General features: G+C 36.2%; 4 protein-coding genes across 5 annotated transcripts; 3 read left to right on the forward strand and 1 right to left on the reverse strand.

Moving 5' to 3' along the window:
- The first annotated feature begins 547 nt into the window (after window positions 1–547).
- On the forward strand, window positions 548–1348 carry BZIP (basic leucine-zipper 8). The gene has a single exon (XM_048107221.2). The coding sequence runs from the start codon at window positions 582–584 to the stop codon at window positions 1236–1238; it is 657 nt and encodes a 218-aa protein (XP_047963178.1). The 5' UTR covers window positions 548–581; the 3' UTR covers window positions 1239–1348.
- A 1359-nt stretch (window positions 1349–2707) lies between these two features.
- CPN60BETA4 (TCP-1/cpn60 chaperonin family protein) lies at window positions 2708–6456 on the forward strand. 2 transcript variants are annotated; one of them, XM_089060690.1, is made up of 13 exons: window positions 2708–3031; window positions 3095–3220; window positions 3513–3650; window positions 3712–3807; window positions 3878–4120; window positions 4196–4430; window positions 4503–4672; window positions 4773–4922; window positions 4996–5100; window positions 5177–5269; window positions 5353–5445; window positions 5530–5662; window positions 6262–6456. In XM_089060690.1, exons 1-13 carry the CDS (start codon window positions 2873–2875, stop codon window positions 6312–6314), a joined length of 1794 nt encoding a protein of 597 aa, XP_088916816.1. In that variant the 5' UTR covers window positions 2708–2872; the 3' UTR covers window positions 6315–6456. The 2 variants fall into 2 exon arrangements, with proteins under 2 accessions (XP_088916816.1, XP_047963844.2); XM_048107887.2 differs by lacking the exon at window positions 6262–6456 and adding an exon at window positions 5739–5909 and having other exon boundaries at window positions 2709–3031.
- On the forward strand, window positions 6339–7097 carry LOC125208308 (chaperonin 60 subunit beta). Its single transcript, XM_048107889.2, has 2 exons — window positions 6339–6499; window positions 6928–7097. The coding sequence occupies exon 1, from the start codon at window positions 6339–6341 to the stop codon at window positions 6489–6491; it is 153 nt and encodes a 50-aa protein (XP_047963846.1). The 3' UTR covers window positions 6492–6499; window positions 6928–7097.
- Window positions 7098–7708: 611 nt separating this feature from the next.
- LOC125206425 (uncharacterized) lies at window positions 7709–8737 on the reverse strand. Its single transcript, XM_089060691.1, has one exon. It carries the CDS (start codon window positions 8278–8280, stop codon window positions 7942–7944), a length of 339 nt encoding a protein of 112 aa, XP_088916817.1. The 5' UTR covers window positions 8281–8737; the 3' UTR covers window positions 7709–7941.
- Window positions 8738–12546: the final 3809 nt, after the last annotated feature.

The following is a 12546-nucleotide window of genomic DNA, read 5'->3' on the forward strand; positions in this document are numbered from 1 at the left end:
TCCCACTTTCAATACATCATGCTTCATCCAGTAATTAACAATATAAAAATTTTCACAGCCTAAGTTTAGGTATTTTATCCAAGCAATATGAGCCATATGTATATAAAATATGGGACCCTTCTATCCCAAATCCATAGTGCTCATTGAGTCATCAAATTATTATTCAAATTGACATCTTAATTCTTCCAAGCCTGATAAAAATTTCTGTTTACCTTTATATTGACTTAGATTTCGTCACCCCTCCAATGCCATGAGGATTTTTCTATAATATTCTTGAAATTTTTTTTATTGCATACCAAGGTTTAAATTTTACATAGATGATGATCACTCACACCATGCATGCACAATTTAACATGATGCATCTACATATAGTGTATGATTAAGGGCATAATAGAAAGGCATTTCCCCCCACACATTAACAAGAAATGGGACCAATCATTACACATGTTTATGCATACATCATCCATTTATATCTACCTTCATTTTACTCAAAAAATGATCTTTAATTTGCTTATGTAAGCTTCACCCCCTGAAACCTGTTGCCCTCATGGCCTATAAATACCCCTCCCTCTTCAACCTTCATGCATTCCCATCTTCCAATCTCAACAAACAAAAATCATTACATCACACCAAAACAGCAAACTAAACCGTCCAAATCAACCATGATCCAATCAGAATTCCAAGAAATGAACTACTTCACCTCAGCAGTAGAAACCCTCCCTTCCTTCCCAGCCTGCAGCTTTGGCCTCAACCAAAGCAGCAACCTTTTCTTGACAAACCTGCAGCCGAGCATCCACGCCCGGATGCACGAGCTGAGCCCGAACTCAACGAGCAATTCGAACTCTGATGAGGGCGATGATCAGCAGCAGCATCAGGTGATCGATGAGAGGAAGCAGAGGAGGATGATATCCAACCGGGAGTCTGCGAGGAGGTCGAGGATGCGGAAGCAGAGGCACCTCGATGAGCTGTGGTCTCAGGTCCTCCACCTCCGGACCGAGAACCACAGCCTCATCGAGAAGCTGAACCACGTGTCCGAGAGCCACGAGAGAGCCGTGCAGGAGAATGCTAAGCTCAAGGAAGAAGCCTCTGATCTGAGGCAACTCCTCACAGATATCCAAATCACCAACTCCTACTCCATTTTCAGAGACCTTGATGACATTCCTTGCAACACGGCTTATCTCAGGGCCGAATCTTCTGATCAGTCTGTTACTACTACTTCCACCAACCTGCTTCACTAGTTAACTAACTCAAGAGAGAGAGAGAGAGAGCTGCTTATGTCCCTTTACTTTAATCTGCATGTTGTTTAAGAACTTGCTGCTAATGTATGGAAATGTTTTGGTTCACATCATTCACTTCATCTTCGCCGCATAATTATCCAAAAACGGTGTGATCATCAAAGATAGTTACCCCACCAAACACCAGTCACCATTAAAATGCATAAAAAAGCAATCTTGATTAACAACACAATAACCCAATGCTTCATCACAGCACAAAACTGTACATATATACATACATACATACAGAGGGAAGAGAGAGACAAGAGGTAGTGGAGAGGCTGGTGATAGTGGATCATAATTGAAGAGCTGCTGCCATAAGCAGCAAAAACATTCAAAAAAAGGGATAAGCACTAGGAAAAATCGGCTACTGTTTTTATCTTATTATGAGGTAATAATTCAATCCAGTCGCAGCGAGCAATTTAGAGACAAGAGGAACTATGATTTCAGGTGTTTCTGGAAGTGGTGGGTGGGACTGTTGTTGCATCAACAAAATTGGCGCATAAAAAGACAACTAAATTCGTCTATGCTTGCCCCTGTTCTCAGTGTTCGTTCCACTATTGCATTCTCCATCAATGGATCAAACCCTAAAAATATCTTCAGTTTCGAAAAGGGGGAACTATTCTAATTCATAATTATGGGCGTCATTCTGATCAATTAATTTCAAACTACTCCTAATTCTCTAATCGGTGCATTGGCCTACATAGATTAGTAAAATATGACAGGTTAATTTTCACGAAGACGATCGGAAGAAGAAAATAGGCGACGGCGACGGCGTTAGAGAAGAAAGATGGAATTGGAGAAAGAGAAAATTTCCTTCTTCCTCTCTTTTCAAATTTTAATTTTCTAGAAAAAGAAAAAAGAAAAATAAATCGAAACTTCTTTTCTGAAAATAGATTATTAAGATTATCTTTATAGAGAACTAAATGCATTTTCATATTGCGTAACACCATTTTTTTTTCTAAAGTTTTCTAATGTAATCAACTTTTTCACATACTGGATTATAATTTTTGCATAATGTCTTCGTAGAGGGTAAATTGCTCGAAAAATATTAGCTATCGTCAAATTCTAGTCCGTTCCATAATTTTAAATATCATTAAAAAAAAATCATTTGAGAAATATATTAGCTATCGTCAAATTCTAATCCGTCCCAGACTCCCATGTATAATGTTGATATTTACTGCTTTACGTATAAATAGATGACTTTATTTAATTCATAGACGGTGACGTTCGTATATGGTTTTTCGACCAATATATAAGATGGAGTACAATTTTTACCAAAAAAAATTGTTGTGTGATAGTTACGAATAAACGGAATTTGACAAAATAAATTACATTCAATTTGCATAAAAAAGATTTTTATCTTCTAATTTTACTTATAATTTCCTTCTGAATAAAGCCAAAAGCCCATTAGTCCAAACCATCAAGTAGTAAGAATGTTATCTCTATTTCAATTTTCTCTTATCCCTCTTCTGCAACTATCTGGACTGCAAATAACATCAAGAAAACACCCTCTTGAGGCAGAAGCCATATCAAAAGAGTTTAACACAAAACAGAATTATTTGTTTGTCCAAATTCTTACACCACCACACTGAAACATGGGATGTTCATTCAAGCCATTGCCTGCTGCCTTCACCAACCAACCACTGCTCACTAAAATTGCCAAGAAACCTTCAATTTCCTCTGCCTTGAATGCCAAACCGCCAAAAAAGGATTTGTACTTCAACCATGATGGTTCTGCCACTCAAAAACTATTGGTATATTCTTGACTATCTTTGTTCTTTCTTTTTTGTCTTTTCTTACAATTGTGGTTTATTCAGGCAGGGGTGAATAAGGTTGCAGAGCTTATTGGAGTGACAATGGGGCCTAAGGGGAGAAATGTGGTGTTGCAGAACAAATATGGACCTCCCAAGATTGTCAACGATGGTGAAACTGTGCTTAAACAGGTTCTTCCAGCTTGTTTAGTAGTCTTACTCATTTTCTCATTTGTTTTCATATTTTGAGTTGAAAAAAGTGGTTTTTTTCAATACAAAGATTGCATTGTAGTTTACTTGTTGAGTAGTGATCAGAGACTGTTATGGCTACAAGTAAAGATTGCATTGTTGCTTCCTTGTTGAGAGAGAGTTGAGTTGATTAGTGATAAAAAATTGGTATGGCTAATAGTAAAGATTGCATTGTAGTTTCCTTGTTAAGAGAGAGTTGAGTAGTGATCAAAGATTGTTATGGCTACTAGTAAAGATTGAGCTGGATGATCCTCTAGAAAACGTTGGAGTGAAACTGGTGAGGCAAGCTGGCGCTAGAACGAATGATCTTGCTGGTGATGGTTGCACGACGTCCATAGTTCTAGCACGAGGCCTCATTGCAGAGGGTGTTAAGGTATGGTTTCCTGCACTTTCCCATAACATTTGTCAAGTTTTAACCATGTTTCTGGTTTAAGGTCGTTGCAGCCGGCTTGAATCCGGTTCAGGTTTCGCGAGGGATTGAGAAAACAGCAAGAGCCCTTGTTGCTGAACTCAAATTGATGTCTAAAGAGGTAACATCATATAGTTTGCTATGTTAGGAAAATGAGGAAACATTGAGCTATATTGGGGATTTTTTTTCAGGTTGAGGACCATGAACTTGCACATGTTGCTGCTGTGAGTGCTGGGAATGACTACGCTGTCGGAGACATGATTGCTGATGCTCTTCGCCAAGTAGGACGAGAGGGTGTCGTCACCATTGAGAAAGGGAACTATGCGGAGAGCAAGCTAGTGATAGTCGAGGGGATGCAATTTGATCGTGGCTACATGTCTCCTTATTTTGTCACTGATCGACGGAAGAGGATAGTAGAGTTTCATGACTGCAAAGTGAGTTTCATGTTCAGACCTTTTGATGAATAGGAAACTGGGATTTGACTTTTTTTTTCCTTGCAAGTGCTGCAGTTGCTGTTGGTGGACAAGAAGATCACACATCCAAAGGAGCTGTTCAAGATTCTTGACAATGCAGTGAAGGAAAAGTACCCGATTCTCATTGTTGCAGAGGGGATCGAGCAGGAAGCTCTGACTCCGGTCATCAGGAACAAGCTGAGAGGGGTGCTCAAGGCAGCAGCCATCAAGGCTCCTGCCTTTGGCGAGCGCAAGAGCCACTGCTTGGATGACCTTGCTGTCTTAACCGGAGGTGTGGCTGAAATGCAGTTTCTTTGTGAGTCTTCAATCACGATATACTTATTTGTTCATTTTGCCTCTGCAGGCACTGTGATTAGAGACGAGATGGGGTTCACGCTTGAAAATGCACGCGTAGATATGCTGGGATCTGCTTCAAAAGTCACAATAACTAAGGATTCAACCTTGATAGTGACTGATGGAGCCACTAATGAAGCCATGAAGGAAAGAGTAAGGCAGCTGCAGCGGCTCGTGGAGGTACGTTTCTCTACTCTAAAATGCTCAAAACTAAGCCACCACTAGTGAAGGATTTTGAAATGTTTATGGTCATGTAATGAATAAGTGTTGCATATTACAGAACACTAGTGAAGAGTTTCAAAAGAAGATTATAAAGGAACGAATAGCCCGATTATCAGGCAGCATAGCACTGCTTCAGGTTGGAGCTCAAACAGTCGTCGAGTTGAAGGACAAACAGCTGAGAGTTGAAGATGCAGTGAATGCAACAAAGGTAGCTGCAGATTTCTGTTTATCTGCGGACATAATATCTTATCAAGTGCAGTCACACTCATTTATGTGATCAGGCTGCGGTTGAGGAAGGCGTAGTCGTTGGTGGTGGCTGCTGCTTGTTAAGGCTCTCCACAAAGATTGATAAAATCAGAGAGCAATTAGACAATGAAGAGCAAAAAGTAGTCCTAACTAAAGAGACATGTTTCTTCCTAGTTTGGTCTCAAACTTTGGCTTATCAGATAAGTGTATCTGCAGATTGGAGCTGACATTTTCAAGAAAGCATTGTCTTATCCTGCAAGACAGATTGCCAAAAACGCGGGTGTAAACGGAAACACTGTCATCAGCAAGGTCTATTCACACATGCTTATCCTAACAGATCATGTAAGACTAATAACCTCGAATTGCTTTTGAAGTTTTCCAAAAGTGTGCAGATTCTATCGTCGGATGATGTGAGATTCGGGTACAATGCTGCAAGCAACACGTACGAAGATCTCATGGCTGCCGGCATCCTAGACCCTTCAAAGGTGTGCTGAAATAAAAAAACCAGATTCAGTACTTAAGCTAGTGAATTACTCTCATTTTAAGACACTCTATTTTACTTGTGTAAGGTTGTGAGGTGTTGCTTAGAGAATGCTGCATCGGTTGCAAAGACGTTCTTGATAGCCGATGCGGTTGTCGTTGAAATCAAAGAGCCATTTACGCCGAGAATGATGAGAAAACCAAAACCAATGCCAACCTCAGGTAACAATACATATACTACATTTGCAGTCTATGATCTTCTTCACTGTATTCCTACATGATATTTGTTTGGTGGTAGGTGTTGGACCCTTTAGCCAGTTCATGAACAAAGGATGAGCCTTACACAAGATTGTGATGCTGAAGAACTTATCATCCAAATTCCTTATTTTTTCACTACAATTTTTTGCTTATCAAACACTACATATATTGCTCACCAATATTTTGGATATATTTGTCTCTTTCTCCACCATTTTCTTCTTGTGCTTTGGTTTTTATGTTAAGTTCTGTCACACCAATAGTCAATTTGCATGATCCAAATATTAATACTTATATTAATATTCATAAATATATTTTTTTAAGGGGAGCTTATATTTTAAATGCAAAATATTCAATTATGACATTTTATCTGTGTCATATGATAGTAAAACTATTTTAACTCCCTCGATTTTATTCATCAAAGTCTACCCGAGTTGGGCCGAAAGAGACCTCCCTATATATACTCATTTAGCCCAAACCCGAATTTGGAGTGGGCCCATTAAGAATCGTGTGCCACGCAGCTGCTTGAGCGGCAATATGTGTCACGATATAAATATTGGTTGCAGATGTGAAAGCAGAAGCCTGTGAGCTCATATTAGGGATTTTCCGATTTAATTGAACAATAAAAGAGGGAGGGAAAGAAATGGCGATGGTGCTGATGGGATTGAGCGTGCAATTCGTGTTGGATTTCGTGGTAGCGGGTATTTCCCTGATGATCGGGATGGGATTATTCGCTTTCATCGCTTCAATTCTATGCTCCGCCGCTTTCTTTCAAAACGCCAAGGAGATTAATTGAGATGGGATGTGAGTATTCCAATTTCTGTTTTTCCCCCCTGATTGAATGCGTCTAAGTTTGTATGGAAATTTCATGGAGTTAATTTTTGTAATCGAAAAGCCCAGCTTGAATCAATTGGGTAAGAAATTGTTAACTCTGTCACTGAAATCTACTTGTACAATTTATTGAAATCATCGTTTTTAATCTAGTCCATAGGAATTGGTAGAACATGGAATTCAATCATACTAAACGAATTAGAACAATAGGCATAACATTGAAATGCAGAAAACACCATGTTTCCAATTTCATTTTGCTTCTATTGATGTCATTCTCCCATTCCTTTAAACAAAAAGATTGTATTGTCATGTGTTCTCCTTCCCCACATTTCCTTCAAAATTGTCATTTACTTGGATTTATTGATTGATTTTGAGCTTGCAAACATTGTTTTATTTGGCAGGGCTGAAAAGAGATGAGCTTGCTGCAATTGAATAAGGCTGTAGGTTCTCATCTCATCATCCGGTTTAGTTTTCAGTGAGTGCGAATGGAAGAGTTTTGTATGTAAATTATCACTTGTATAAAACTGGATATCGGCTTTATGTTAGTACTACAAAATCCACTTTACATCAATACTGTGTTTCATTTCATCAATATCTGTTACAAATATTGATGTAGTGTAGAGATCCAATTATCTGAGATGGTGACAACATTTTCTGTGGAAATTCTAATTACTCACAAAAATAAACTATTTTTCTCACTAGAGTAGACCACTGAACCACCCGGATTGTGGCTTGTTGACCTGCCAGAGTGGGTTGTGAATGTGGAGGAGCATTTCTTGTTTTCTTTTTTTCTGTTTTTCTTCTGTTTTAAGGAGTAATTTTTTGTGTGCGAAGTTCATGATATGGATATATATTGGATAATGTTGAAAAATTGGAGTTTGAACTTATGGTTGTCATGTTGCCATGTCCTTTGTTGTGCAGTGCCTATTTCGATTTTTCATCTGTTAGTCCTTTTTATGGAAATGCGAATTGTTTTGTTTTTTTTTTCCATTCAAATCCTTAGCATTGCTTACTGTAGATAATAGGAATTGGTCACGGTTCTACATGTGAACCTTTGTAGTACTAACAATTAAGTGATTATGTTATTACAATATGTCAAAAATTACAAAATCAGTTAATGTAGGTAAATGAATCTCCTGTCCGATTCCACGAATTTTTAAAACAATTATTTTTGGTGGGAATTTCACATTTTTTTTCATCATCTTCATTTCCAAATTGACAAGCTTAATTATGCGATTGCAATCATAGCAAAGAACAAATGGAATCAGCAGCTATTTCACAATTGAAAAAAATAAAAAATCAGACAGCTTGCTTGCTGCTGTCTAATTCAAATTCTAGCTGTTTACTTGAATGAACACACAGCAAAATGTATTATTGCTAACTTCTGCAATCCTTATATACTCATTCACCGATTCTTACTTCTTTCTCGATCTCGTAGCGCAATCCGCCTTGCCCTTTGTTGCCTTAATCTTCTCAGCATGCTGCTTCATATCGCCTTGTTTTTGCTCTTTCTTACCGCCATGTTTCCTCTCGCTGGAGCTCTTTCCATATCCGTAGCCAAGGTGTTTGTTATATTGCCCAAACTGATCACTGGGAGCAGAGGAAGCATCAGAAGCCATTGAATCATCACTCTCTGCATCTTTCTCCTTGTGCTCTTCTCGATCATCATCGTCGTCGTGGTGTGGGGAGCCTATATATGCCGTCCACCCCGACTCGTTGCTGCTGCTGCCTTGAGGGAATTTGGAAGGATTCATTGTTGGTGGAGAGAGGTGAGGGGATATAATTTTGTGATGCTTTTGTCCTATTTATGGAAGAATTTCTTGACTGGAATACTCTCCATCACTTTGAATGTTTCATGCATGAGAAAAATCAAAGTACTGATTAGCTGTCTGTGCAGATTGAATTACACCAATATGTGGCCTTTTTATTTATAAAGATTAAAGATGGGACCTTTTTGCAGGTTAAGTTTTTTTTCACTTGATTAACAGAGATTTTAGACCCGTTTACGACAATGTCGGCCCTCAAAATCTTGATGCTCTTTTTGTGTATTCACAAGCATAAAGCTGTCTGTGGATGATGACAAAAGTCGGGCCGAGCCCCACCCTGCCCACGAGCATGGTAAAATATGCGAAACGAGACTCTGTTGTGGTTGTGGTTTTGAACCCTTTTATAAGTTGTGAAGAGAGGGAGGGAGTCAAGGGACCCTTCAATTTCAGGTACACTTTTATACAATTATTTTACCTCTGAAAAGGGCTTTGAAACCTCTGTCATGTCATCAACTAAGAGAGCAGCCTTTCATGTGGAGTATGCAGTAAATCCAACTGTGTTTTTGGATTCTTCTAGTATTGGGTTGAAATGGCATTAGGAAATCACATTGCTGTTATTTTTTTAACACAATGATCATGGAATTATCCTAGCATTTGGGACAATGTTGTTGAATCATTTTTTGTAGCTTTCACCTTAGCTATCATCACATTCTTGGAAGTTATAGCATGTTTGCTGAAAAGGGGCCTACCTCTTGATAGAAAAATTAAAAAAAAAAATTAAAAAAAAGGAAAAGGGTAATAGTATTATCATCACAGTTTGTCTTGGATGTTATAGCATGTTTACAGAATAGGGTTGATGTAGGAAACGGACGGATGTCGATCTGATTTGGAGCCTCGGCTTGGCCATATTCCGGCGTGGTTCCCTACCATAGTGTCAATGGCTTGGCCTATTATCTGTTTGGAGTTGCATTCATTGTCTCAGTGTGTTGAATTGTCTATATGTTTTCTCATTCGGAAATTGACTTCATTTCTTGGAGTTGGGCTCCATGTTGAGACAGTTTCTTGGAGGCTTTCAATCAGTGGGACAAACAGGGCCTTAGCTGGGGTTTGGAAGAAACATTTTGTTGGTTTGCACATATTGGTTTACTGGTTTGAAAATGTGGCAGCTAAGTATAATTTGGATTGGGATGTTGACAGTGTTGGGGCTCTTGTCTGCAAATGTTGTTTCATCAACAATTTCACGTGTATTCACTAACCACTCAGACTAGATTCTTTATTTTTAATAATTTCTTATATATTATCGTACTCGAATATTGTATACTCCCCATATTCTTATCTATGAACTATTCAAATTTTAATCAATAATTTGATCAAGTAAGCATGAGAAAGAGAAAAAATGGATAAACTGTGAAATAAGAAATATAGCAAGAAATTTTTTTCAAAAGGAAATGAGACTAAAATGGAAAAATTAAATTATTTTTTTGGAAGTAGGTAATACTAAATTCAACATTTTCTTTGGAAAAATGAAAATATTATGACCAGATAAATATACATCCCATAATGTTCCATAAACTAGTTTTTCCCATTCTTTACGAAGTGAAATTTTTTTAAAAATTCCGACCTGAGTACAACTCAACAAAAATAAATCATTTTTATAAAAATAATGAGAAAATAGTACTTCACCCTTCCACTAATACATAGTTATATACTTATATTGTGTGTCATTTTAATTTCATTTGTTTTAAATATACTATGGTAAATACGTTTTATATAAATTTATTTCACTTATATTTCTTAATGAAACTAATACAATAAGAGTGGAATTTAAATTCCACTGACTTTTTTCATCTATATTCATTTACATTTCTTAAAAATTGATTTATAAAAAGTAGGAGTAAGATTTTTATTAATAGACAGATGAAGTATTTACCTAATGATCAAAGCCGACAAGGCAATCCTATCCGGCCCAATATATAGCTAGGTTGGCCCATGTATTAAATAGGCTAAAATATGTAGGCCCAATCTCATTGTCTTATGAGCTTGTGTAGGGTTAGTATGAATGATTTTAGGTCACGCCAATATGTAGGCCCATTTTCATTGTCGAATGTTTCTTTGCAGTAATAGTAAAGTACTCTCTCCTGTTTTTATTAATTGAAATATTTTTTTTGAGTATGGAGATTGAATAATAAATAAAGCAAGAGATAATAAATAAGGGTGGGTGTTACTTTTTGCTAAAAAATAGAAATAATTTAATTATGTTGGAACTTCCGAAAATAAAAAACCGACTCAATTAACAAGGAACGGAAGGAGTAGAGACTATAGAGCACTTTTACCCTTTGAATCCTTAAACGAAATTATTGGTATGTTTTAAATTTGTACTCTTTAAAAAAGAGGGTTTGTGTTTGTAAAATGTATCATCAATATTGATAATACTTGTATGTTGAATCTAGTGCTTTTCTATATAGGTATGTGTTGTTCGAGATTTGGAAGTATAGTTCTATTACCAAATAATTTCTTTACCAAAGAAATGAATCATCAATATTGACTTGTATGGTGAAATACAACTTGTTGAAATCTAGTGCTTTTTGTTTAGTGAGGATTGTGTCCAAAGTTTGAATTTACAAAGATTTACATTAAAGTTTAGAGCATCCACAATAGTAGACTAGTCAGCGTCCTTGCCGTCGGCAAGTGGCTAAGCGCTCGACTAGTCCACTGCTGCGATAGGCTAACCGAGAGGGCGAAAAAGCCCTAGAGCTAGGGCGTGGACGAGCGTCACTAGCTGATCGCTAGTCCACTATTGCGTAGGCGAGCGATCGGCTAGCCAATTTTTTTTTTCTCTTCCCATTTTTTTTTTTTCTCCAATTCATTTCTAGGGCATTGGGAAGACTAAGGCATTGGCTGGCCTTGGGAAGGGTACGATGATGTGGCACGAGAAGTTTTTGACTGGGCTATTGCTAGTCCAAGAACCGGTATTATGGATGCTCTTAGTTTTCGAGAACCTGTTACTGTATTTTATATAGTAACTAGTATCACACCCGTGCTATGCACGGTCCATTTTCCATTTTATTTTCTTCCAATTATAAAATATTTTGTTTAAATTATAAACCATTGTGAATTTAACTTCATAAATTTTTAAATAAATATGATGAATTACTAATTATAGTAAATGTGAATGATATTTAATTATTGAGAATCAAGAAGCGGAAAAAATAAAAATGAAACATTCAAACAACATAATTAATCACATTAATTAATTAATAATGAGGATGTAGAAAATTCAAAATATATTTGTGTATGTTGCATATTAAATGACCCATTATCATCAATCCCATAAATTAAGAATGAATGGACACTCATTAATCTTATTAATTGCCAAATTAATCAAACAAATCACCCATTAATCAGACCTAGTTATCTACATTTTGAAATTTTTCTAAGGATAAAATTTAAAAAAGTACAAAATTCCAGACAGTAGATTATCATAGAGCCCTAAACGGCTAAACGCATATAACCAAATAGTAACTTGTTATATTCTCCAAGTAAATTCTCAAATATTACTATACACCATAATTATTTGTAATAATAAACCTGAAATTAAATTAAAGTGTGCATATCAATTTTAGAATGATTAGAATTATAAGAAAAATAAATAAATTTTTAGTACTAAATAACATTCACGCAGACATACAAAAGTGAGTTTATCAATATAATAATTTTTCATTAATAGAAGATAGAAAATATAAATTATAGTCAAATTTAATTATCTATTTCACTACAATATTTCACTACAATAGTATACTGAGATCATCAAATACAGTAGATAATTTTATTGTATTAATATAAATCTTTAAAATTAGATTATTACCACTGTAATATTTATTATAATATTTTTTAACTTCCCTCCGTCATCTTTCAAAACATTTTCACTACCACAATTTATTTATCAATTATATGACATTTATGTTTATTTCTCAAAAATGGGAGCAAGTTTACGTTGCTCGAACCCCCATCACCAAGATGAATGCACACAACACAAGCAAAACTAAGCAATGAAATCAGCATAGAGACAACACAAACAATAACGAATTTGAAACTGATACACAATAACGAATATGAAATTGATACATTTAATTCTGTGAAAATATGAATTGACCATTTTGCATTTAAAATTGAAAAATGAATCATTTAAACTCTCTCTATATTACTCCATTTTTTTTCAGAAAAAAGGTTGTTTTTAGTTTAGGTTTTAATATG

The sequence above is a fragment of the Salvia hispanica genome, chromosome 6, assembly GCF_029641045.1.
Source record: "Salvia hispanica isolate PSC_SH4W2 chromosome 6, Shi_PSC_v1, whole genome shotgun sequence".
Lineage (NCBI taxonomy): Eukaryota > Viridiplantae > Streptophyta > Magnoliopsida > Lamiales > Lamiaceae > Salvia > Salvia hispanica.